Source organism: Cylas formicarius, unplaced genomic scaffold, assembly GCF_029955315.1.
Source record: "Cylas formicarius isolate icCylForm1 unplaced genomic scaffold, icCylForm1.1 PGA_scaffold_9__14_contigs__length_23061073, whole genome shotgun sequence".
NCBI lineage: Eukaryota > Metazoa > Arthropoda > Insecta > Coleoptera > Brentidae > Cylas > Cylas formicarius.
Window position 1 is genome coordinate 1,290,847 of NW_026844365.1, and position 21,640 is coordinate 1,312,486.

At 52.4% G+C, this 21,640-nt stretch overlaps 2 protein-coding genes across 5 annotated transcripts; one reads left to right on the forward strand and one right to left on the reverse strand.

Annotated features, from left to right (window-relative positions):
• The first annotated feature begins 669 nt into the window (after nt 1-669).
• LOC132707107 (dynein axonemal heavy chain 5) lies at nt 670-20,596 on the forward strand. 4 transcript variants are annotated; one of them, XM_060678796.1, is made up of 19 exons: nt 2,715-2,833; nt 3,107-4,174; nt 4,225-4,657; nt 4,709-5,469; nt 5,520-6,365; nt 6,420-6,458; nt 6,700-6,894; nt 6,956-7,384; nt 7,433-9,082; nt 9,138-9,714; nt 9,765-9,952; nt 10,002-10,493; nt 10,548-11,465; nt 11,519-12,355; nt 12,412-13,490; nt 13,538-14,105; nt 16,638-18,624; nt 18,677-19,237; nt 19,293-20,596. In XM_060678796.1, exons 1-19 carry the CDS (start codon nt 2,729-2,731, stop codon nt 20,555-20,557), a joined length of 13,998 nt encoding a protein of 4,665 aa, XP_060534779.1. In that variant the 5' UTR covers nt 2,715-2,728; the 3' UTR covers nt 20,558-20,596. The 4 variants fall into 4 exon arrangements, with proteins under 4 accessions (XP_060534780.1, XP_060534779.1, XP_060534778.1 ...); XM_060678797.1 differs by lacking the exons at nt 2,715-2,833; nt 6,420-6,458 and adding an exon at nt 670-785 and having other exon boundaries at nt 6,613-6,894; XM_060678795.1 differs by lacking the exon at nt 6,420-6,458 and having other exon boundaries at nt 6,613-6,894.
• On the reverse strand, nt 14,103-16,653 carry LOC132707108 (protein artichoke-like). Its single transcript, XM_060678799.1, has one exon. The coding sequence runs from the start codon at nt 16,529-16,531 to the stop codon at nt 14,234-14,236; it is 2,298 nt and encodes a 765-aa protein (XP_060534782.1). The 5' UTR covers nt 16,532-16,653; the 3' UTR covers nt 14,103-14,233.
• Nucleotides 20,597-21,640: the final 1,044 nt, after the last annotated feature.

Below are 21,640 nucleotides of genomic sequence, written 5' to 3' on the forward strand. Positions count from 1 at the left end.
TTAGGGGGTTTTATTAAGCCTATAATATACAGGGTGTTCTACTAAAAAATACATCACTTTTTGGCCGTGGGTGATGTTATATGAGTAAAAATATAACTTGCGAATTAAATTAAAAGGGATTTTGACATGAATCTATTGGAGTTAAAAAAATTAGGGAAATATTAGCGAAACACCCCGTATAACCGGGCTAATGGCTGTTTCATGAAGATGCGCGGCCTTGCGGAAATCGTGCCAGTCACCACCGTGCCGCCCCCCGACATAAACCGTCACGCCAAGTCCCCCTAAACAAGCGATTACGTAAATTACGAGCCTGTACCGGGCGGCCCAAAAAAATCGCCTCGCGACAGTCCTAATTGCCCCCCCGCCCCCGCCCCCTGGCGCATTCGTTAATACGTGATCGATAATGGCCGGCGGCGCGTCGTGACACCGCCCCCCAGGACCGCCCCCGAGGTTTTTGGCAGGCCGATCCTCGCGACGATAATCAGATGTCAATTTGCCTAAATTTATCGTGTATCGTGACCCGTATTAGCGAAATTAAGGGGCGGCGGCGGGGGGGAAGGTACCGAGGTTCATCAATAACCGCCCCCCCGGGCCCCGCGACGGGGTCGTCCCATATAAAACCACGTCTCCGCGGAAAGACCTCGAGATACTTCGAACGGTTCGCGACATCCGAGGTACCGGTGACGACGAGCGGCGGCGACGCCGCCCCCGACCCCCCACCGAGATTAATTAGCCGCCGTCCGGCGCCTACCCGTGCCATGGCGGACGACGAGGAACTTAATAAGGTACGTAATTAACTTAACCGACTTTTAGAAGGGCTACTCGTATTTGAGGATCCACGCAAATTTGAGGATATCGCGGGGATGTCTTTACGCGGACTTAAAGGAGGTCCTTCTCTCTTACAAACCTTTGAAGCGATCTCCTTCGTTCCTTTTCGCGTCTTTCTGATGGTTTTGAAAACGTTCTGCGGGTGTTTAAAGTTCGTAGGACATTTTATGAACCTCAAAAACAATTCCGGAGATCTTTGGTTCTTTTTACTACTTTTCACGACCTTTGAAGTTCTGCAGGTGCTTTTAAAATTTTACGACAAAATTATACGACATTTTATAAACCTCCGAAGGTTTTTCTTTCTTTTTGCGCCCTTTTGTGAACTTTGAGGGGTCCTGGAGGTGTGTTTAAGTTTGTACGCCCTCAAAAACAATTCCATAGGTCTTTTTACTTCTTTTCATGGCCTTTGGAGACGTCCTGCAGGTATCTCCATGATTGTACAACATTTTATAAACCTCTGAAGCGATCCTAGAGTTCTAACACTTCTAAGAGGTTTTGCAGGTGTTTTTAAGTTTGTATGACATTTTATTAACCTCGGAAGAAGCACGCCGAAGTCTTCGTTTCATTTTACTGCTTTTCACGACATTCTTTATGATTGTACGATACTGAAACGAACCTAGAGTTCTAAGACGTCTAAGACATTCTGCTGTTTTTAAGTTTGTACGACATTTTATAAACCTCAGAAACAATTCTGGAAGTCTCCGTTTCTTTTTACTTCTTTTCATGCCTTGAAGAGGTTCTGCAGGTATCTCTATGGTTATAAACCTCTGAGGCGATCCAGGAGTTCATTGTTTTTATACACGGACTTCTGGGAGGTTCTCTAGGCGTTTTTAAGTTTGTACGACATTTTAGAAACCTCAAAAACAATTCCGGCAGTCTTGGATTCTTTTTACTCCAGTTCCATGGGCTTTGAAAAAATTCTGCAGTTATCTTGATGATTGTACAAACTTCCGAAGCGATCCTAGAGGAATTTGTTAGTTTTATGCCCCTTAAAGAGATTTTGTAAGTGTTTTTATGATTGTACATTATTCTATATATCTCTAAAGAGTCCTGGAGCTCTTTGTTTCTCTTCAAAAAGTTCTTCGAAATTTTAAATAGCTCTGAGGCGATCTTCTGAGCTCTAAGCTTTTTGTTTCTATTGACGTCTTTTAGTAAACCTTGAAGAGGTTCTGCAGCTATTTTATAAACGTCTTATTCGATCCCGGAATTCTTTGTTTCTTTTTACAAATTTTTGTGGACTTTCAAGAAGTTTTTCAGATATTGTTATGATTATTCGATATTTTATAAAGCTCTGAGACGATCCTCTGAGCTCTAAGTTTTTGTTTCTAATGACGTCCATTTGTAAACCTGCTATATTTCTATGAATATACTACATTTTATAAACGTCTTAACGACTTAAAAGTTCTGTAAGTATTTTTATGATTGTACATTTTAAAAATCTCAGCTCTAAGCTGTTTGTTCCTAATGACGTCTATTTGTAAACCTGCTGATATTTCTATGAGTAATACGACATTTTATAACTCTCTCTTTGTTTCTGTTTACGCATTTTTCTGGACTTTGAAGAAGTTCTGTAGGGATTTTTATGATTGTACATTTTATAAAGGCTCTGAAGCGATCCTCTGAGTTCTGTAGGTATTTTTATGATTGTGCAACATTTTATAAAGTTCTGAGGCGATCCTGGAGGTCTTTGTTTCTTTTTAAACCTTTGAAGAGGTGTTTTACGGAAAAATTTTTTGGCCCGCTCGGTGTCCGTGAAACGCTAAAACAGCAACGCCGCCCCCGTAACGTCGAGCGTGTTCATTTAAATCAATTTCGCTGAAGACGATGTCACCGATTCGCGTATAAAAGCCCTCGTTTCGATCAAACCCGTCCCCAGTGCGTCGGGCGTCCCGACGACGCGATGGACGACGGACGGCTCCGCAAAACCGGAAATAAACTGGCCCTCCTCCGAGGAGTCGGCCGCCTGGCGATGACCCCCAGGTCCGTCAGTCCCGAGACCGCCAAGGTGAGTACCGCGGGACCTTTTTCTCGCTCTCCCCGTATACATCGCAAAAACGTTCGTGCCAGGCGCCGCCGCCGCCGGCCGCCCCTTATAAAACCGCCAAATGCCGCCCCCTCCCGACACTTAATCCCATGTTCGTGCACGGTATCCAGGTGCGGCGACGCTCGTCCAGCGAGGTCGCCGACACCGACGATACCGACGACGAAGACGGCCTCCTGGTGGTATTCGCGAGATCGTGGCGGCGGGTGACTCGATTTACCCTATTTTTGATTGCAGCGGAGGCGGGAGGAATGCGAGCGCAAAGCCAGACGCGGGGAGATGGACCCCAGGCTGGAATTCACGTTCCAGATCCTCATAGATGCCACCGGATTGCCCCGACACGAAATCATGGACCACGTGTTCGAGGGAAACATGCTGGACGAGATCAATCAGCTGTTCCTGCCGCACATGAAGAGCAAACTGATGTGGTTCTACCAGGACGTCTTGGAAACAGAACCACCTCCGCCTACCGACGTCTCTAAGCCGGGTACCAGCAGACAGCTGCAGGCTAGCACCAGCCGCGCGAACCTGGTGCAAAACTTCGTTCCCGTATACAAGAAGAAACTCTTCCTGACGGACGGCTGGCAGGTGCCTCTGAGCGGCGTCTGCGTCTATATCTTCCGCACCAACAGCGGCAAACAGCTGCCCGAGGAAGGTTTCCAGAAAGATCTGTTCTGCGGCGTGGTGGACGCGAAGAGAATCGGCCTCGTCGCGACGATCGAGCGCGTCATCGAGCACGTCTTCATGGAGGCGCTGGCTCACCCGAGTCTGGACTGCGAGGACGACGCCGCCAGCTGCCCGATGGTGAAGAACCAGCTGCTGCCCAGCCTCAGGTCCTTCTGCAGCGTGTTGAGGGTGTGCGAGGAGGTGGCGAATGAGGGTAATCTCTTCGACGACGGCCAATCGTTGACCCGTAAGCTTCGCATGGAGGAAGTCAAGGAGATGGCAAAGTATCCCGACAAGGTGCAGCTCCTGGAGGAGCGCGTTAGAGGCTGGTGCAAGCGGCTCGACGAAATTTTGAAAGAGAGTGAGCAAATACGCCGCGAGAACGACACGTCCGGCCCTCAGGACGAGCTCGAGTACTGGAAGAAGAGGGGAGCTCAATTTTCGCAGATCGCTAACCAAGTAGGCTCGAGGGAAGTCCAGATGACAGTCATCTGCCTCAAGACCGCCCGCTCGAAGCTGATCAAGCAATGGTCGGACACGGACAAGAAGATCACCTTCTGCTACAACGAGGCCAAGGACAACGCCAAGTTTATCCAAGCCCTGGAGACGAAGTGCCACTCTCTCTACCTGGACGACCCGGTGAGTACGACGAACGCTGGAGTCGTCGCAGAAAGGTAACCCGGTTTCAGGTGAAAATGCGGGAGTGCATCATGGGCCTCCTCCAAACGGTCCGGCTCATACACGGCATCTCGCAGTTCTACAACACTTCGGAGCGCTGCTCCGCGTTGATGGTAAAGATTACAAACCAGATGATCGAGACCTGTAAGGGTTACGTCACGTGCCGCGGCCAGGAAAGCATTTGGACCCAAGATAGATCCCTGATGAAGGACAAACTGACCCAGTGCATCGTGCTGAACAAGGTCTACAGGAGGACGTACCACGTGGTGAAGAATCACGAGTTCTTGCCGGGCAGGCAGCCGTTCGAATTTTCCGAGAACTACATCTTCGGCAAGTTCGACGCGTTCTGCAAACGCCTCGGCAAAATCATCTCCATGTTTGAGATGATCGACGACTACACGACCCTGTTTCAGCGTCGCATGGAGGGTCTGCTCTTGGGAGACGGTTCGTATCTTTGGGGACCTGTTTTAGCCTGTACCGATGTCGCGGTTTCAGCTTTGGAGGAAGCCGTCGAAAACTTCGCCGAGATCAAGGCTTTGGTGATGAACAAACAGTACGACTACCTGGATCAGAGGAACGCCGAGTTCGAGCACGATTTCAAGAACTTCCTCAAGCACACCGACGAGCTCAAGGAGAAGATAGCCGACACGATAGAGAGGAACTTCGAGAGCGTGTGGGAGACGCCCCAGGGAATCAGGTTCCTAACCAGGTTCGAGAAGGTCAGCGAGAAGATCCCCCTCGCCAAGATGGAGGAGAAATACGAACGTATCCTCAAGTACTGTGAGAAGGAGGTGGACCGGATCATAAAGATGTACAGGAAGCAAAAGGACGACCCACCGATTCCACGAATGTTCCCCCCCATAGCCGGGAGGATCAAATGGGCCCGCTGCCTGGTTTCGCATCTGGAGGAGTTGTTGTCCAACGTCACCTCTCACCACGTCATGAAGAATTTGCCGACAACCGTGGAACTGTCGCGACGTCACAAAGCGGCCGAAAACACCCTGAGGATGTACGAAACGGACATGGTCGCTTTGTGGATGAACCAGCACGTTGCGGACGTCGACCACTGTTTGCTGAAGAAACTCGTCGCCGTGTGCCCCGAGCGCCAGAAGCTCAAGGTGAACCTGCACCCGACGATCCCTCTGCTGATACGAGAGTCCGACCTGATGATCAAGATGGACCTGCCTGTGCCGATGGTGGCGCTGACTTTGTACTCCAAACAAGACCACTTTAGCCTGATTCAAGACTCGCTTCAGGTAGGAAAGCGACTTCAAGTGGCGATTTACCAGATACTTCGCGTTTCTAGTTTCTGCTCGACGACTTCCTCGAGGCCGTCCAGAGCGTAAAACTCGAGGTGAGGCCCCTGTTCCTACCCCATCTCATCAAGCTCACCTCCAAAATCGAGCCGGGATTGACGACGCTCACCTGGGTATCATCCGATTGGCAACGCTACGTCGACGAGGCCAACGCATGCGTCAACAACTTCAAAGTGTTGACGACGAGGGTCCACGACATCTACGTCAACCGGGTGCTGGAGGTCCTCGCCGCAATGCAAACGGTCCGCCTCCACGCGCTCCCCGAAGAAGGCGACGAGCCCTGGACCATAAACGACTTCTGCGACAGCGTCGACGACGTCTGCCGCTCGGCTGCCGCGGAGCTCCACAAGAGGAGTCTCATGGTGGAGGAAGCCGTGGAGGAAATACTCACTTTAGTGAAGAAGGCCAGGATCGATTCTGAAGAGTGCCCATTCGAAGATGACGGCGCGAGCGAACCGACCTCCCAGCAGCAGTCCGATTGGTCGTTGGTGTGGGAGTGTTTCGAAAAACCTCACCTGTTGCTCAGCGGCGGTATGGACAAGGCGATGCAGGAGGTGGTCAAAGGAGCAGTAGGGGAAATGCGAAGGTACTACACCAGGAAAGTGATCGACGTGCTGGTGAAGGCGACGCGGCAATCTCTGGACGCTTTGAGGAAGAGGTTCTGCGCCGAAGATTCCGATAAACGCGAGCGCACACCCGTGTTCGTCCTTCACGCCGTGCTGCTGATCCCGAAGGTGGGGGTGAAGCCGGACTTGGAGGAGGTGCAGGACGTGCTCAACCTGGCGGGCAAGAACATCACCTCGGTGTCCAAGGGGGTGGGCCAGTGGGGCAAAGAGGTGTGTATATCGACGCGCGTTATTCAAAAACTGAGTTTCGTTTTTCGTATAAAGAACATGGCGTCCGCCGTCGACGACAGTTGTAACAGTGACGTGAGTAAACTTTTACAACTGCCAACTCTTGCCGCAACCGTCTTAGTAATATAGATTCTTTTTCTTCTTCTTCCTACTACGACCACACTCGACATTATTCTCACACTTGCACTTACACCTTTCACTCTCTCTCGCTCACACGCATGCGCAAAAGGAACCGCCACCAAAGAGGTCCGCTTGGGCGAAGCTAGCGGGTCCGACCGCGAACCTCATGGACGTAGTAAACCGTCATGTCCAACAGAAACCGCCCAAAGGTCCGGTAAGGACCAAGGAGGATGACTTCCGCTCACGCCGCCGCAAACTCTACCGCCTCTCCACCGTCGAGAAGCCGCTGTTCCCGCTGCAGCAGCGCAACTTCTTCGGCCACGTGATGGAAAACAAGGAGGTCATCAAGACACTCTCCCTGCTCGCGTCTTGTTCCCAGGACATGCGGCAGGTGGTGATACCATCTTATTGAAAATTGTGACATCTCCTGGTGCGTCTTTTTCATTCTTCAGGAGATGTCACAATTTCTGGGAAGGTGGCGACCGTACAGCGTGCTCTGGAGGAACGAGAAAACCCAGAGGGAGCTGCTCGGCTGTTGCCTCCCGGAATTTGAGGCGTCTCTCAGGAAACACGAGGAACTGAGCGAGAGGCTGGCGACGGAACCGGACTTGTTCGCCATAGCCGGTTGCCTGGCGGTGTCTAGCGAGAAACTCAAATACGGCCTGATGACGGAAATCAAATCTTGCACCCACAGGATCGGCCAGGCGATGAAGAAGAAATACAAACGCGAGATGGAATACGTTTACGCGGTCATCAACGAAATGGAGAGAAAGCTGGAGCGCACCATCAGAGACCTGGACGACGTGAGGATGATTATGGAGACGCTGAAGAAGATCAGGGAGCAGGAAGTCGACATGGAGTTGAAAATAGACCCAGTAGAAGTAAGTGCGTTCGACGCCGTAACCCTCAGCGACGGTTCGCCTTTTAAGGAAGCGTTCAACGTGCTGAATCGCTTCGACGTGGCTGTCGAGCGTGAGATCCTGGACCAGGTGGACAACCTGCGCGATACGTGGAAGCAACTGCTCCACAACGCACTGGCGGTCCAGGTTAAACTGCTCGACATGCAGCCGCAGTTCCAGAACGACTTGAAGAACAACCTGGAGAAGTTCAGGCAGGACAAGATCGACTACTGCGAAGAGTACCGCACCGCGGGACCCATGCAGACCGGCCTTACCCCCAGGGAAGCGTCGGATCGCTTGATACTGTTTCAGAACCGCTTCGACGGTATGTGGCGCAAGCTGCAGACGTACCAGAGCGGAGAGGACCTGTTCGGGTTGCCCACCACCGACTACCCCGACTTGGCCCAGATCAGGAAAGAGCTCAACCTGCTCCAGAAGCTCTACAAGCTGTACAACGATGTCATAGACCGCGTCAACAGCTATTACGACATCCCGTGGGGGCAGGTCAACATCGAGGAGATCAACAACGAGCTGATGGAGTTCCAGAATCGCTGCAGGAAGTTGCCGAAAGGTCTGAAAGAGTGGCCGGCATTCTATGCCCTGAAGAAAACCATCGACGACTTCAACGACATGTGCCCGTTGCTCGAACTGATGGCCAACAAGGCGATGAAGCCGAGACACTGGCAGAGGATTATGGATTCGTTACGTCACGTGTTCGAGTTCGAGAACGAGGGTTTCTGCCTGAAGAACATCCTCGAAGCGCCGCTGCTCCAGCATAAAGAAGACATCGAGGACATATGCATATCGGCGATGAAAGAGAAGGACATCGAAGCCAAGCTGCGGCAGGTGACCAACGAGTGGTCCATCCACGAGCTCACGTTTATGACGTTCAACAATCGAGGCGAGCTGTTGCTCAGGGGAGACACTACTGCGGAGACTATAGGACAGCTAGAGGACAGCCTCATGGTGCTGGGTTCGTTGCTGTCCAACAGATACAACGCCCCGTTCAAGAAACAGATCCAGCAATGGGTCCACGACCTATCCAACACGAACGAGATCTTGGAACGATGGCTGCTCGTACAGAACATGTGGGTGTACTTGGAGGCAGTGTTCGTAGGCGGCGACATCGCCAAGCAACTGCCCAAGGAAGCGAAGAGGTTTTCGAAAATCGACAAGTCCTGGCAGAAAATCATGCAGAGGGCGCACGAGACGCCGGGCGTCGTATCCTGCTGCGTCGGCGACGACATGCTTAAGCAGCTGCTGCCTCATCTGCAGGAACAGCTCGAGCTGTGTCAGAAATCGCTGAGCGGGTACTTGGAACGGAAGAGGACGATGTTTCCGAGGTTCTTCTTCGTGTCGGATCCCGCGCTGCTGGAGATCCTCGGGCAGGCGTCCGATTCCCATACTATCCAGAACCATCTGCTGAGCATCTTCGACAACACCAGATACGTCAAGTTCCACGACATCGAGTACAACAAGATCACGGAGGTGATCTCGTCGGAGGGGGAAACTATACAGCTGGAGAAGGCCGTCAGAGCCGAGGGCAGCGTGGAAACTTGGTTGACGCAGCTTTTGGTGACGTCGCAGCAGTCGCTGCACTCGATCATCCGTCAAGCGTTCACAATGATCAACGACGCCAACCTGCAGCTCTTGGTGTTCTTGGACAAGATGCCGGCTCAAGTGAGAGTTAACTCTCGAGGTTAGTAGCGCTATCTCACGATTTTTGCGGCTGCAGATCGGGTTGCTGGGACTCCAGATGATCTGGACCCGGGACGCAGAGCTGGCTCTACTTCAAGCTCGTCACGACAAGAAGGTGATGCCGGACACCAACAACAAATTCCTGGAGCTGCTCAACACCCTCATCGACCAAACGACAAGAGACCTGACGAAGATCGAGCGCACCAAGTTCGAAACCCTAATTACCATCCACGTTCACCAAAGGGACATCTTTGATATCCTGTGCCGGCTCAACGTCCGACACGTCAACGACTTCGAGTGGCTGAAGCAATGCCGGTTCTACTTTAAAGAGGAGATGGACAAGACTCTCATCGTCATCACCGACGTCACCTTCTCGTATCAAAACGAATACCTAGGCTGTACCGACAGACTGGTGATCACCCCGCTAACGGACAGGTGCTACATCACATTGGCGCAGGCCCTGGCCATGAGCATGGGCGGGGCGCCTTGCGGGCCGGCTGGTACCGGTAAAACGGAAACCGTCAAAGATATGGGCAAAACCTTAGCCAAGTATGTGGTGGTATTCAACTGCTCCGACCAAATGGATTACAGGGGCCTTGGTCGCATATACAAGGGTAGTTTCGAAGTGTAATGTGGCGAACGACTTACTATCCACCCGTTTCAGGACTCGCGCAGTCCGGATCCTGGGGTTGCTTCGACGAATTCAACAGGATCGAGCTCCCGGTGCTCTCGGTGGCCGCTCAGCAAGTAGCGGTCGTCTTGGCTAGCAAAAGGGAGAAGAAGAAAACGTTCCAGTTCACCGACGGCGACGTCATAGAGATGTGTCCAGAGTTTGGCATCTTCATCACCATGGTGAGCGCGCGGGTCTACGTACCATTACCAGCTGACGTACGATTTCCAGAACCCCGGCTACGCTGGTCGGAAGGAGCTCCCGGAAAACCTCAAGATCCAGTTCAGGATCGTCGCGATGATGGTGCCCGACCGCCAGATCATCATCAGGGTCAAGCTCGCGAGTTGCGGCTTCCTCGAGAACATCACTCTAGCCAGGAAGTTCTACACGCTGTACAAGCTATGCGAGGAACAGCTCACGAAGCAAGTACATTACGACTTTGGGCTCAGAAACATCCTCTCGGTTCTTCGGAGCCTCGGGTCGGCCAAGAGGATCAACAGCAAAGACACCGAGAGCACCATCGTCATGAGGGTGCTCAGGGACATGAACCTGTCGAAGCTCATCGACGAAGACGAACCGCTCTTCATTTCCCTGGTGGCTGACCTCTTTCCCAACCAAGTACTAGAGAAGACCGCCTATCCGGAATTAGAGGAGGCGATCAACGCGCAGGTGGAGGCTGCTGGACTCGTGAACCATCCTTCCTGGTCCTTAAAACTAATTCAGGTGAGGTCGCTAGCAATGACAGAGTACTCTTTCGCGAACCACGCCCTCTCGCAGCTCTACGAAACGCAGAGAGTCAGGCACGGAATCATGACGCTGGGTCCTTCCGGTGCGGGGAAGACCTCTTGCATCCAGACGTTGATGAAGGCTCTAACACAGATGGGAGACGTCCACAGGGAGATGAGGATGAACCCCAAAGCGATCACGGCCGCCCAGATGTTCGGCAGGCTGGACGTCGCCACCAACGATTGGACTGACGGGATATTCTCCGCTCTATGGAGGAAAACGTTGAAAATGAAATCCGGAGAGCACGTGTGGCTCGTCCTGGATGGTCCCGTGGACAGTATTTGGATAGAGAACCTAAACTCGGTACTGGACGACAACAAAACGTTGACCTTGGCGAACGGCGACCGGCTATCGATGTCGCCCACGTGCAAAATCATCTTCGAGCCGGAGAATATCGACAACGCGTCGCCGGCGACGGTGTCCAGGAACGGCATGGTGTACATGAGCTCTTCCGGACTCACCTGGAGGCCGATTTTGAGGGCGTGGATGAAGAAGCGTAGCCAAAAGGAGCAGGACGTTCTGCTGAAGCTGTTCGACGACTCCTTCGGCAGTTTGTTAGCGTGGGGGACGCAGAACTTGACGATGGTGGTCGACGTGCTCGAGTGCAACGTCATACTCCAGATGATCCATCTGCTGGAAGGTTTGATTCCCGCGCAGGTGGAGCCGAAGGAGGAAGTTTCCGGGGCGAAATCAGACCTCGGCGATGAAGACGACCTGAGCGACGAAACGGAGAAGAACGAGGAACGTAAAATCTTAACCAGTGAGCATTTGGCCAAGGTCTACGTGTTCGCGTTGACGTGGGGCATGGGAGCCTACTTGGACGGAGACGATAGGGTCAAGTTCGACGCGTTCGTCAAGGAAAACTTGAGTTTTTTGGATCTGCCCCAAAACAACCCCAAAACCCCCGACGTAAGCAGAGTGTAACCTCTTATAACGCTGGTGAGGCAGCGCTTTTTCTGCAGGCAACCGTATTCGACTACGTGGTAAACCCTGGCGGCAATTGGATGCCGTGGAGCACCATGGTCACCAACTACGTGTACCCGGAGAACTCGACGCCAGAATTCGCCAGCATCCTCATCCCCATCACCGACAACGTGAGGATTAACTACTTGGTGGACACAATCGCCAAGCAGGACAAGGCGGTGATGCTGGTCGGCGAACAAGGCACCGCCAAAACCGTGATGATGAAGTCGTACATGAAGAAAACCAATCCCGAAGTGTACCTCCACAGAGCGTTTAACTTTTCCAGCGCCACCACGCCGTATCAGTTCCAGAAGAACGTCGAAAGCTACGTGGAGAAGAGGATGGGCAATACTTTCGGCGCGCCCAGCGGCAAGAAACTCATCATTTTCATCGACGACATCAACCTGCCCGAGATTAACTGCTGGGGTGACCAGATAACCAACGAAATTGTGCGCCAGACGATGGACATGGGAGGCTTCTACAGCCTGGAGAAACCCGGCGAGTTCACGACGATAGTAGACGTCCAATTCGCAGCGGCTATGGGGCAACCTGGAGGCGGGAGGAACGACATACCTTCAAGGCTGAAGAGGCAATTCAGCATGTTTAATTGCCCGCTGCCGATGGACGCGTCCATCGACAAGATTTTCGGCGTTATCGCCCAAGGTCACTACAACGCCAAACGTGGCTTCACCGTCGAGGTACGCAACCTGGTGAAGAAGCTGATCCCGCTGACGAGAGTCTTGTGGAAGAGCACCAGGGCGAAGCTTCTGCCTACTCCCGCTAAGTTCCACTACGTGTTTTCCCTGCGGGATCTGTCCAGGATATGGCAGGGGATGGTGAGATGATCCAGTCTAGCCTAGGTGAAGGACGTAAATAATTATATCGTCGATAGATTGGGACGTTATCTACGGTGATTGACTCGGAGGGATGCATGATGGTCCTCTGGAAGCACGAGTGTGCCAGGGTATTCTCCGACCGGTTCACCATCGAAGACGACAAGCGGTGGTTCAACGAGGAAGTACTCAACCTAGTGGAAGAGCACTTGCGTAAAGACCTCCGCCACAAAACGGAACCAGACCCGGTCTTCGTAGACTTCATGAGGGACGCACCCGAACCTACGGGAGAAGAAGGCGAGGACGCGGACATGGAGCTGCCCAAGGTGTACGAGCCCGTGACGGATCACAACGAGCTCAGGGAACGTCTGGAGATGTTCCTCGCGCAGTTCAACGAGATGGTGCGGGGGTCCGGGATGGACCTGGTGTTCTTCCCGGACGCCATGTTGCACCTGGTGAAGATCTCTCGGGTGATCAGACACCCCCGAGGAAACGTCATGCTCGTAGGAGTAGGAGGCAGCGGCAAACAATCACTGACGAAGCTGTCGTCGTTCATAGCCGGCTACAAGACGTTCCAGATCACCCTCACCAGATCGTACAACATAGGCAACTTCCTCGAGGACCTCAAAGCGCTCTACAGGTCGTGCGGGTGCCAGAGCAAAGGCACCACGTTCATTTTCACCGACCTGGACATCAAAGAGGAGGGCTTCCTCGAGTATCTCAATAATATACTCTCGTCGGGGGTGATATCGAACCTGTTCACCAAAGACGAGCAGGCGGAGATTATCCAGGAGCTGACGCCGATCATGAAACGCGAGAACCCGAAGAGGATGCTCAACCCGGAAGTGGTGATGGAATATTTCATGAACAGAACGTGCCAGAACCTGCACGTCGTCTTTTGTTTCTCGCCGGTGGGCGAAAAGTTCAGGAACCGCGCATTGAGGTTCCCGGCTTTGATATCGGGCTGCACCGTCGACTGGTTCCAGCCTTGGCCCAAGGACGCCCTCGTCCTCGTCGCCCGACACTTCCTCAATGATTTCGACATCGCCTGCACCGACCAAGTCAAGGAGGAGTTGGTCAATGCCTTGGGATCGATACAGGACGTCGTCGCTGAGACCTCCGCGGAATATTTTCAAAGGTATGGGTCATCTTAGCCAATCTGGAGGCCACGAATCAATTTTGCAGGTTCCGGAGGGCGACCCACGTCACCCCCAAGTCGTACCTCAACTTCATAGCGGGCTACAAGGGCATCTACAACAGCAAACGTAAGGAACTGAGCGACGGCGCTTTGCGTATGGACACCGGCCTCGAGAAGCTGGCCGAGGCATCCTCCTCGGTACTGATCCTCAAAAAAGACCTCGCGGCCATGGAGAAAGAACTGGCGGACGCCTCTCAGAGAGCCGAGCGAGTCCTAACCGAGGTGACAGAGAGGGCAATGCAGGCCGAGATTGTCAAGAATCAGGTGCAAAAGGTGAAGGAGAAGGCGGAGGCGTTGGTGTCCTCGATAGCCGTCGAGAAGGCCAGGGCGGAGGAGAAGCTGGAAGCGGCCAAACCGGCCTTGGAGGAGGCGGAAGCGGCCTTGAATACGATAAAACCGGCTCACATAGCGACCGTGAGGAAACTCGGAAGACCGCCCCATCTGATCATGCGCATCATGGATTGCGTGCTGATTTTGTTCCAGAGGAGGCTGCAGTCGGTGGTGGCGGACACCGCCGCACCATGCCCCAAGCCCTCCTGGGCCGAGTCGCTGAAGGTGAGTATGTTTTGTAGATTTTCGGTGGGGGCAGCAGGTTCGAGATGCTGACTTGAGGGTTTTGAGGCAACGTGGAATATGTTCGAAACAAAGCAAACGAATTTTACTGAGTTTTTATTTGTCAACAATTAATTGATCCCGTGGGAATCTTTCAAACATAACAGGTACTTGCACACGTCCACGCATCCTATCCCCTCGACGTTGTCCCCCAGGTAGTTGGGATTTTCCGTGAGATATTCCACGTTTCGTTGCCGAAAACTTTCCAACATGGGCGCCAGATCCTCGCACTTCCACTTGTTACCATTCACCCCGATCTGCATCAACCTCACTACATTCTTCAAGAGACTTTTGTAGTCGATGTTCTTGAGGTGGTTGCCTTCGAGGTTGAGGACCTCGAGCCTGCGCAGTGGCGCGAACACCTCCTTGGAGAGCTTAGACATGCTGTTACGGGCGAGATCAAGGTTCCTCAGACGGGCCAGATTAGAAAAGACCCCGACCTTGAGGTCCTCGATGCGGTTCCGCGAGAGGTCTAGGCTTTCTAGGTCAGGAAAGTGACGAAATGTGCCCACCACAACGTCGAGCAACTCGTTTAAGCTCATAGACAGCACGCGAAGCCTCGCGAGGCCGAAGAAGGCGTCCACGGATAGCCGGCTCAGCCCGCAGACCTCTAACTTCAACGTGGTCAATTTCCGTAGGCTTCTAAACTTAAAATCGGAGATGTTCTTTAGTGGGTTGTAGCTGAGATCTAGCTGTTCCAAGTTCTTCAAGCCTGACAGGGCGTCCGGATCCAAGTCCGTCAGATTGTTCCGAGTTACGGGCGAGCCGCTAAGGTCCAGATACGTTAGGGAAACGAGGTCTTGGAATGCGCGAGGCTCCAACGCGCTCCAAGACTTAAGGATGACGTCGTCGACGTGCGTGAGGCTCAGGAGACCTACGAGGGCGCGGCTCTCTACGGTGCCCACGTTGGTGTTGATAAATTCCAGTAGCTCCAACTTCCAGAGGTTGCGGAAGGCGCCGTTCGCTATACGACCTATGACGGAGTCATCGAAAACCAAACGCTCTAGGTCGTGAAAGTGGACGAACGCGTTCTTCTCGAGGTTTCCGCTCAGGGTCACTTTTAAAACGGCCGCCGAGACATGCCCGACATTGGTCAACGCTACGGAAGTCAGCGGGTTGAACTTTAAGTTGAGTCTCTTGAGTTTCACGAGGGGCTGAAACAGGCCGGATTCTAGGACAGTCAGGGAGGTGTTCTCCAGGTTCAAGTCTTCGAGGAAGATCAAGCCAAAAAAAGCTAGGGGATGCGCGTAAACGAGCCGGCCGTTTGACAGGTCGAGGTTAGTCAGCGCAGGACAGTTAGAGAACGAGGCGTTCTCCAGCCGCAGCTCGTTGGAGGAGAGGTCTAGGTTGCTCAAGTCCTGGATTCCTCGAAAGCTGGCCGAGGTCACTCGCGTGATTCTCGAGTCGCCGAGCTTCAGGGTATTACATCGGAGTCCCCGGAAAAGGTCGTCTACGGAAGAGAGGTTGGAGTGGGACATGTCCAGGAGATCGATCGAAGCTGATTCGAATCTGGGCAGCTTTAAATGTTCGAGACTGTTGCGACTTAGGTCGACGACTTCCAAGCTGTTGCCTCCGAACACGGTCTCACTAAAGTCGGTTATAGAGCAGTGGCTCAAGTAGATTTTCTGACTGTACACGTCGTTTGAGACGTCGTGCAGGTATCCGAACAGGTTGTTGGAAGCGTTTCGTACTTTTGCACGAAAACCGTGCATCACTTTGACGAAGTCGTTGGTCGTATTAGATAGGTTCACTTCGAGGACTCTCATATCCTCCATTTCCAAGAGCGGGTTGTTTGCCAAATTAAGACTAATGTCACAGCGGGAGCCATTGTAAACCGCCGTTATGTGGTTTGAAGCCGCGTGTACAAAAGGTTCTCTAGCGTGACGGCACATATATCCCAGATCCAAGAAGGTGAGCTCGTTGAAGCTGAGGTCCAAAGTACTCTGCGCGAACACCTCGGGTTGGATCGATTTCAACCTGTTGTGGGCTAGATTGAGCAGTTTCAAACGCCTCCCGAACCGAGTTGCGAATTCGGCACTTTCGAGCCTGTTGTAACTCAAATCCAGCGCCTCCAAAAGATGCAGGTCGTCGAACGCCTTCACGGCGACGCTCTTCACCTTGCACCGGGTTATCTCGAGCGTCCGCTCTCGGCACCACTTTGTGCACCGTATCGTGTCGATAACTTCAAAGTCGGAGTCCCTTATTTGGACGACGCTATAATTCGTCGGTCTTTCGCCCAAGATGACACGGTGGACGTCGTAGAGGTACCTCTCTTGGGTGACGTTCACGCAGTTCACCACGTCACCGAATAGCACGCAGCTGGACGTAACAGGCCGAAACCACAAGAGCGCGAATCCCACGAGAAGCATTTCGACGCGATATTAAACTAACAATGAAATCGATTTCCATTGTATTCCGAATGCGGGGTCAAACATATTTGACCTCGGTGGTTTACGATTCTTATTTAACGCGCAGATGATGGCATCCACCACGTTCCTCCTCCAGCTGCAAAACTACCCCAAGGATGTGATCAACAACGAGATGGTCGACCTGCTGCGGCCCTACTTCAGCATGGACGATTACAACATGGACACGGCGAAGAGGGTGTGCGGCGACGTCGCCGGCCTCCTCTCGTGGACCAAGGCAATGGCGTTCTTCCACAGCGTCAATCGGGAAGTGTTGCCGCTCAAGGCGAACCTCACGCTTCAGGAGGCGCGGCTCAAGATCGCGATGGAGGACCTCGCGGCCGCGGAACAACAGCTCGAGGATCGGGAACAAGCCCTCAAGGAGGTCAAGGACCAGTACGACGGTGCCGTCATGGAGAAACAACGGCTCACGGACGCCGCGAACCTGTGCCTGAGGAAGATGAACACCGCGACCGCCCTCATCAAGGGTCTCGGTGGGGAGAAGGTGCGCTGGACGCAGCAGAGCAAAGAGTTCAAAGAGCAGCTCGGCCGACTGGTGGGCGACGTCCTCCTAGCCACGGGGTTCTTATCCTACTGCGGTCCTTATAACCAAGAGTTCCGCGCGGGTCTCGTCAACACCTGGATGGACATCCTGCAGTCTAGATCTATACCTTACACGATCCGTTTGAACATAACGAGCATGCTGGTGGAGAACGCGACAGTGTCCGAGTGGACGCTGCAGGGGTTGCCCAACGACGACCTGTCGGTCCAGAACGCGCTCATAGTCACCAAATCGAGGTCGTATCCGTTGCTGATCGATCCCCAGAACCAAGGCAAGATGTGGATCAAAAACAAGGAAGCGGACAACAACTTGCAGATCACCTCGCTAAATCATAAGTACTTCCGCACGCACCTCGAGGATTGCTTGTCGCTCGGAAAACCGCTGCTTATCGAAGACATCGACGTGGAATTGGACCCGGTGCTCGACAACGTCTTGGAGAAGAACTTTATCAAGTCCGGCAGTATCGAGAAGGTGATCGTCGGGGACAAGGAGTGTGACGTGCTCAAAGGGTTCATGCTGTACATCACCACCAAGCTGCCGAATCCGCCTTACTCGCCCGAAATAAGCGCCAAAACGTCGATCATTGACTTCACGGTGACGATGCTCGGCCTCGAGGATCAACTCCTCGGCAGGGTCATCCTCATGGAAAAGTCCGACTTGGAGGCGGAACGAGTGGCCCTGTTCGAGTCGGTCATGCAGAACCAGAAACGCATGAAAGAATTGGAGAGCAACCTGCTCGGGAGACTCAATTCCACTGAAGGCTCGCTGGTCGACGACGAGGAGCTGATCAACGTCCTCCAAGTGACCAAGACCACCGCGGAGGAGGTCACCCAGAAGCTGTCCGTATCGGTGAACACGGAGAAGAAGATCAACGTCGCCAGGGAAGAGTTTAGAGCGGTGGCAACCAGAGGATCGATCCTCTACTTTCTCATTGTCGAGATGAGCAACGTGAACGTCATGTACCAGAACTCGCTCAAGCAGTTCCTCATCATCTTCGACAGCTCGATCACCAAATCGGAGAAGAGCAACAACGCCGCGGAGCGGATCGACACCATACTCAAGTACTTGACGCGCGAAGTGTGGACGTTCACCCAGCGCAGCCTCTACGAGCGTCACAAGGCGCTCTTCACTCTGATGATGGCGATGAAGATCGACCTCCAGAAAGGACGGATTACCCACGAGGAGTTCATGGCGTTTATCAAAGGCGGAGCGTCGCTGGACTTGAACGCGGTCCAACCGAAACCATTCAAGTGGATATTGGACATCACCTGGCTCAACCTGGTGGAGATCCACAAGCTGGTCGTTTTCGCCGACATCCTGGGCAAGATCGAAGCGAACGAGAAAGAGTGGAGGTGCTGGTACGAGAGAGAGAAACCCGAGGAAGAGGACATACCCTGCGGATACCAGAAAAGTCTGGACGTGTTTAGAAAGCTGCTGTTGATAAGATCGTGGAGCCCTGACCGCACCCTTTCCCAGGCCAGGAAGTACATCATAGGTAAGTTCGAGATACATTCTAAGCGAACAAATTTGAATCGATTCGATTGCAGATTCTTTAGGCGACGAGTACGGCGAGCCGTGCATCCTCGACCTCGAAGCCACCTGGTCTGAGTCGGAACCACGGACTCCACTGATTTGCATCCTGTCCATCGGGTCGGATCCTTCCCCTCAAATCTCGGCCCTGGCCAAATCGAAAGACGTCCCGTTGAAGTCGGTATCGATGGGTCAAGGTCAAGAAGTAGTGGCCAGGGATATGATAGAGGGCGCCATCGCCAACGGAGGGTGGGTTCTGTTACAGAACATCCATCTATCGCTGCCATTCGCTTCGGAGGTGATGACGATGATCGTCGACGCGGACAAGATCGAAGACAGCTTCAGGATCTGGCTGACCACTGAAGTGCACGAGCAGTTCCCGATAGGACTCCTCCAAATGGCCATCAAGTTTACCAACGAGCCTCCGCAGGGTATACGAGCGAGCCTCAAGAGAACCTACCAGGGAATAACGCAAGACTATCTCGACTACTCCACTCAGTATCAATGGCCGCCGCTGCTTTACGCGGTCGCGTTCCTCCACACCATAGTCCAGGAGAGGAGGAAGTTCGGGCCACTGGGTGAGGTCCTTTTCCAACGCGATCTCAATTTATTATACAGGATGATCGATCTCAGGCTGGAACGTGCCCTACGAATTCAACCAAGCCGACTTCGCCGCCAGCGTGCAATTTATACAGAACCATCTCGACGACATGGATCCCAAGAAGGGGGTGTCGTGGCCCACCGTATGCTACATGCTCGGCGAAGTCCAATATGGCGGCCGCGTCACCGACGACTTCGACAAACGCCTTCTCACCACCTTCACCCAGGTGTGGTTCTGCGACGTCCTCCTCAGACCCGGGTTCGAGTTCTATCGCGGCTACAAAATACCACCCTCCAAGAACCTCCAGGGGTACCTGGACTACATCAACGGACTCCCGTCGACCGATTCTCCCGAGGTATTCGGACTCCATTCGAACGCCGACATCACCTACCAGATCAACACCGCGAAGGGTATCCTGGACACCATCCTCAGCGTGCAACCGAAAGAAGGCGGCAGCCAGGGGGGCGAGACGAGAGAGAGCGTGGTGTACTGCCTCGCGGAAGATATGCTCGCCAAGCTGCCCGAGGTCTACAACTCGTTCGAGGTCAAGGAAGCTTTGGTCAGGATGGGAGCGCTGCTGCCGATGAACATCTTCCTCAGGCAGGAGATCGACCGTATCCAACGCGTGATCAAGGAGGTGAAATCGACCTTGACCGACCTAAAGCTTGCCATAGACGGCACGATAGTGATGAGTCAGAGTCTAAGGACGTCGTTGAACGCGATGTACGACGCTAGGATACCGGAGCGGTGGCAAAAGGTGTCTTGGGAATCGGCGACGCTGGGTTTTTGGTACACCGAACTCCTCGAGAGGGACGCCCAGTTCCGGACCTGGTGCAACAAGGGCAGACCGGCGGTTTTCTGGATGACCGGTTTCTTCAACCCGCAAGGATTTCTCACGGCCATGCGGCAAGACGTGACAAGGGCGCACAAGGGATGGGCCCTCGACTCGGTGGTCCTCCAGAACCTGATAACGAGGTACAACAAAGAAGACATCAGGGACGGGCCCGCGGAAGGGGTGTACGTCCGCGGGTTGTTCCTAGAAGGGGCGGGGCTGGACCGAAGGTCGGGGAAGTTGGTCGAGAGCAAACCGAAGGTTCTGTACGAGCAGATGCCCGTCATTTACATCTACGCGATTAATACGACCGCGGGCAAGGACCCGAAGCTGTACGAGTGTCCGATTTACAGGAAACCGCAGCGCACTGACCAAAAGTACGTCGGCAGTATCGACTTCGAGACGGACCACAACCCCCGCCACTGGACGCTCAGGGGAGTTGCGTTGCTATGCGATATCAAGTGACGTCATCTCGGCTGGATACGTCAGTAAATAAAACTTCGTTCTCCGTTGTTCTCGTTTTTTCTTTTCGTAAAATCTTAAAAGTTAAATTTACCTTCTGAGTATACCACAGTATAACAGTCGCGAACGTTGAACTTAACGCATAGCACCAACCAAGAATCGTAAGCCTAAATACATAAAACTGGCGAACAAAACGATTCACTTGTAAAACTTTGTGTTTTACGGCATTCTACCATTTTAAATATACAAAAATCAACAAATACTTATAAACTAGAAATCCCTATTTTTGGATATATTAAAGAACTGAGCAGACAGCTTTTTTCTGGACTAAGTTTGTCCTCTCTTCTAGATCGAACTATCCACTCGTTCCGAATAGTTCGGTTATACTAGATGTTTCGCTTTGGGAAAGCGATGAAAACTACATTTTCGAGAACTTTTTCATTAAAATAGTTGTTATTGCATCCATACATGGCACATCTCGTTCCAGGCATACCTAACTATTTTTTGATGTAACCTATCCCACTGAAAAAGGTAAAAGAAATGTATTTCTTACCTTTACCTATATTATTATGTGTAATATTACGTCCTAACTAATAACACCGCTAATAAGTAGCACGAACACAAAACTTTTAAGTCTTTGTTTAACGTTAAAAATACTGTTTTTCTCAGTTCTCGCCACTCAAGCACATACAATTTTAAAGTATTTGTTAAAGCTTACAAACACTGTTTTGTCCAAGTTTTTTTTTACAGAAATACAATCAACACAAACATAAGCGTACTACTCACTAGTTTAAATTATTTTAATTGTTCAAAGAGCACAAAATGCAACGGTTTAATACGCCTTCAAATGCATTGACAGAATACACAAAAACCGTTAAAGGACTTCGCTTACGTCACAAGCGACCACGTGCGATCGATAATTTTGGGCAATGCTATTAGGTTTACGATTCTTGAGCACCAACCACAATCACAATTTAAATTCGATCCGAAAACACGAGACACTTGAATGACGGAATACTGGTTTGGTGGTCTGTGACGGGATACCAAGCACTCGGTCAACACTTAAGTGGATTTTCGCCAAAACCG

Bases quoted from the DNA above. Each gene is read 5' to 3' on its own strand.
- LOC132707107 (XM_060678795.1), top strand. From the start codon at position 2,729: ATGGACGACGGACGGCTCCGCAAAACCGGAAATAAACTGGCCCTCCTC. The intron at 11,466-11,518 runs GTAAGCAGAGTG...CTTTTTCTGCAG, and splicing joins ACAACCCCAAAACCCCCGAC to GCAACCGTATTCGACTACGT. The intron at 18,625-18,676 runs GTAAGTTCGAGA...ATTCGATTGCAG, and splicing joins GGCCAGGAAGTACATCATAG to ATTCTTTAGGCGACGAGTAC.
- LOC132707108 (XM_060678799.1), bottom strand. From the start codon at position 16,531: ATGCTTCTCGTGGGATTCGCGCTCTTGTGGTTTCGGCCTGTTACGTCC.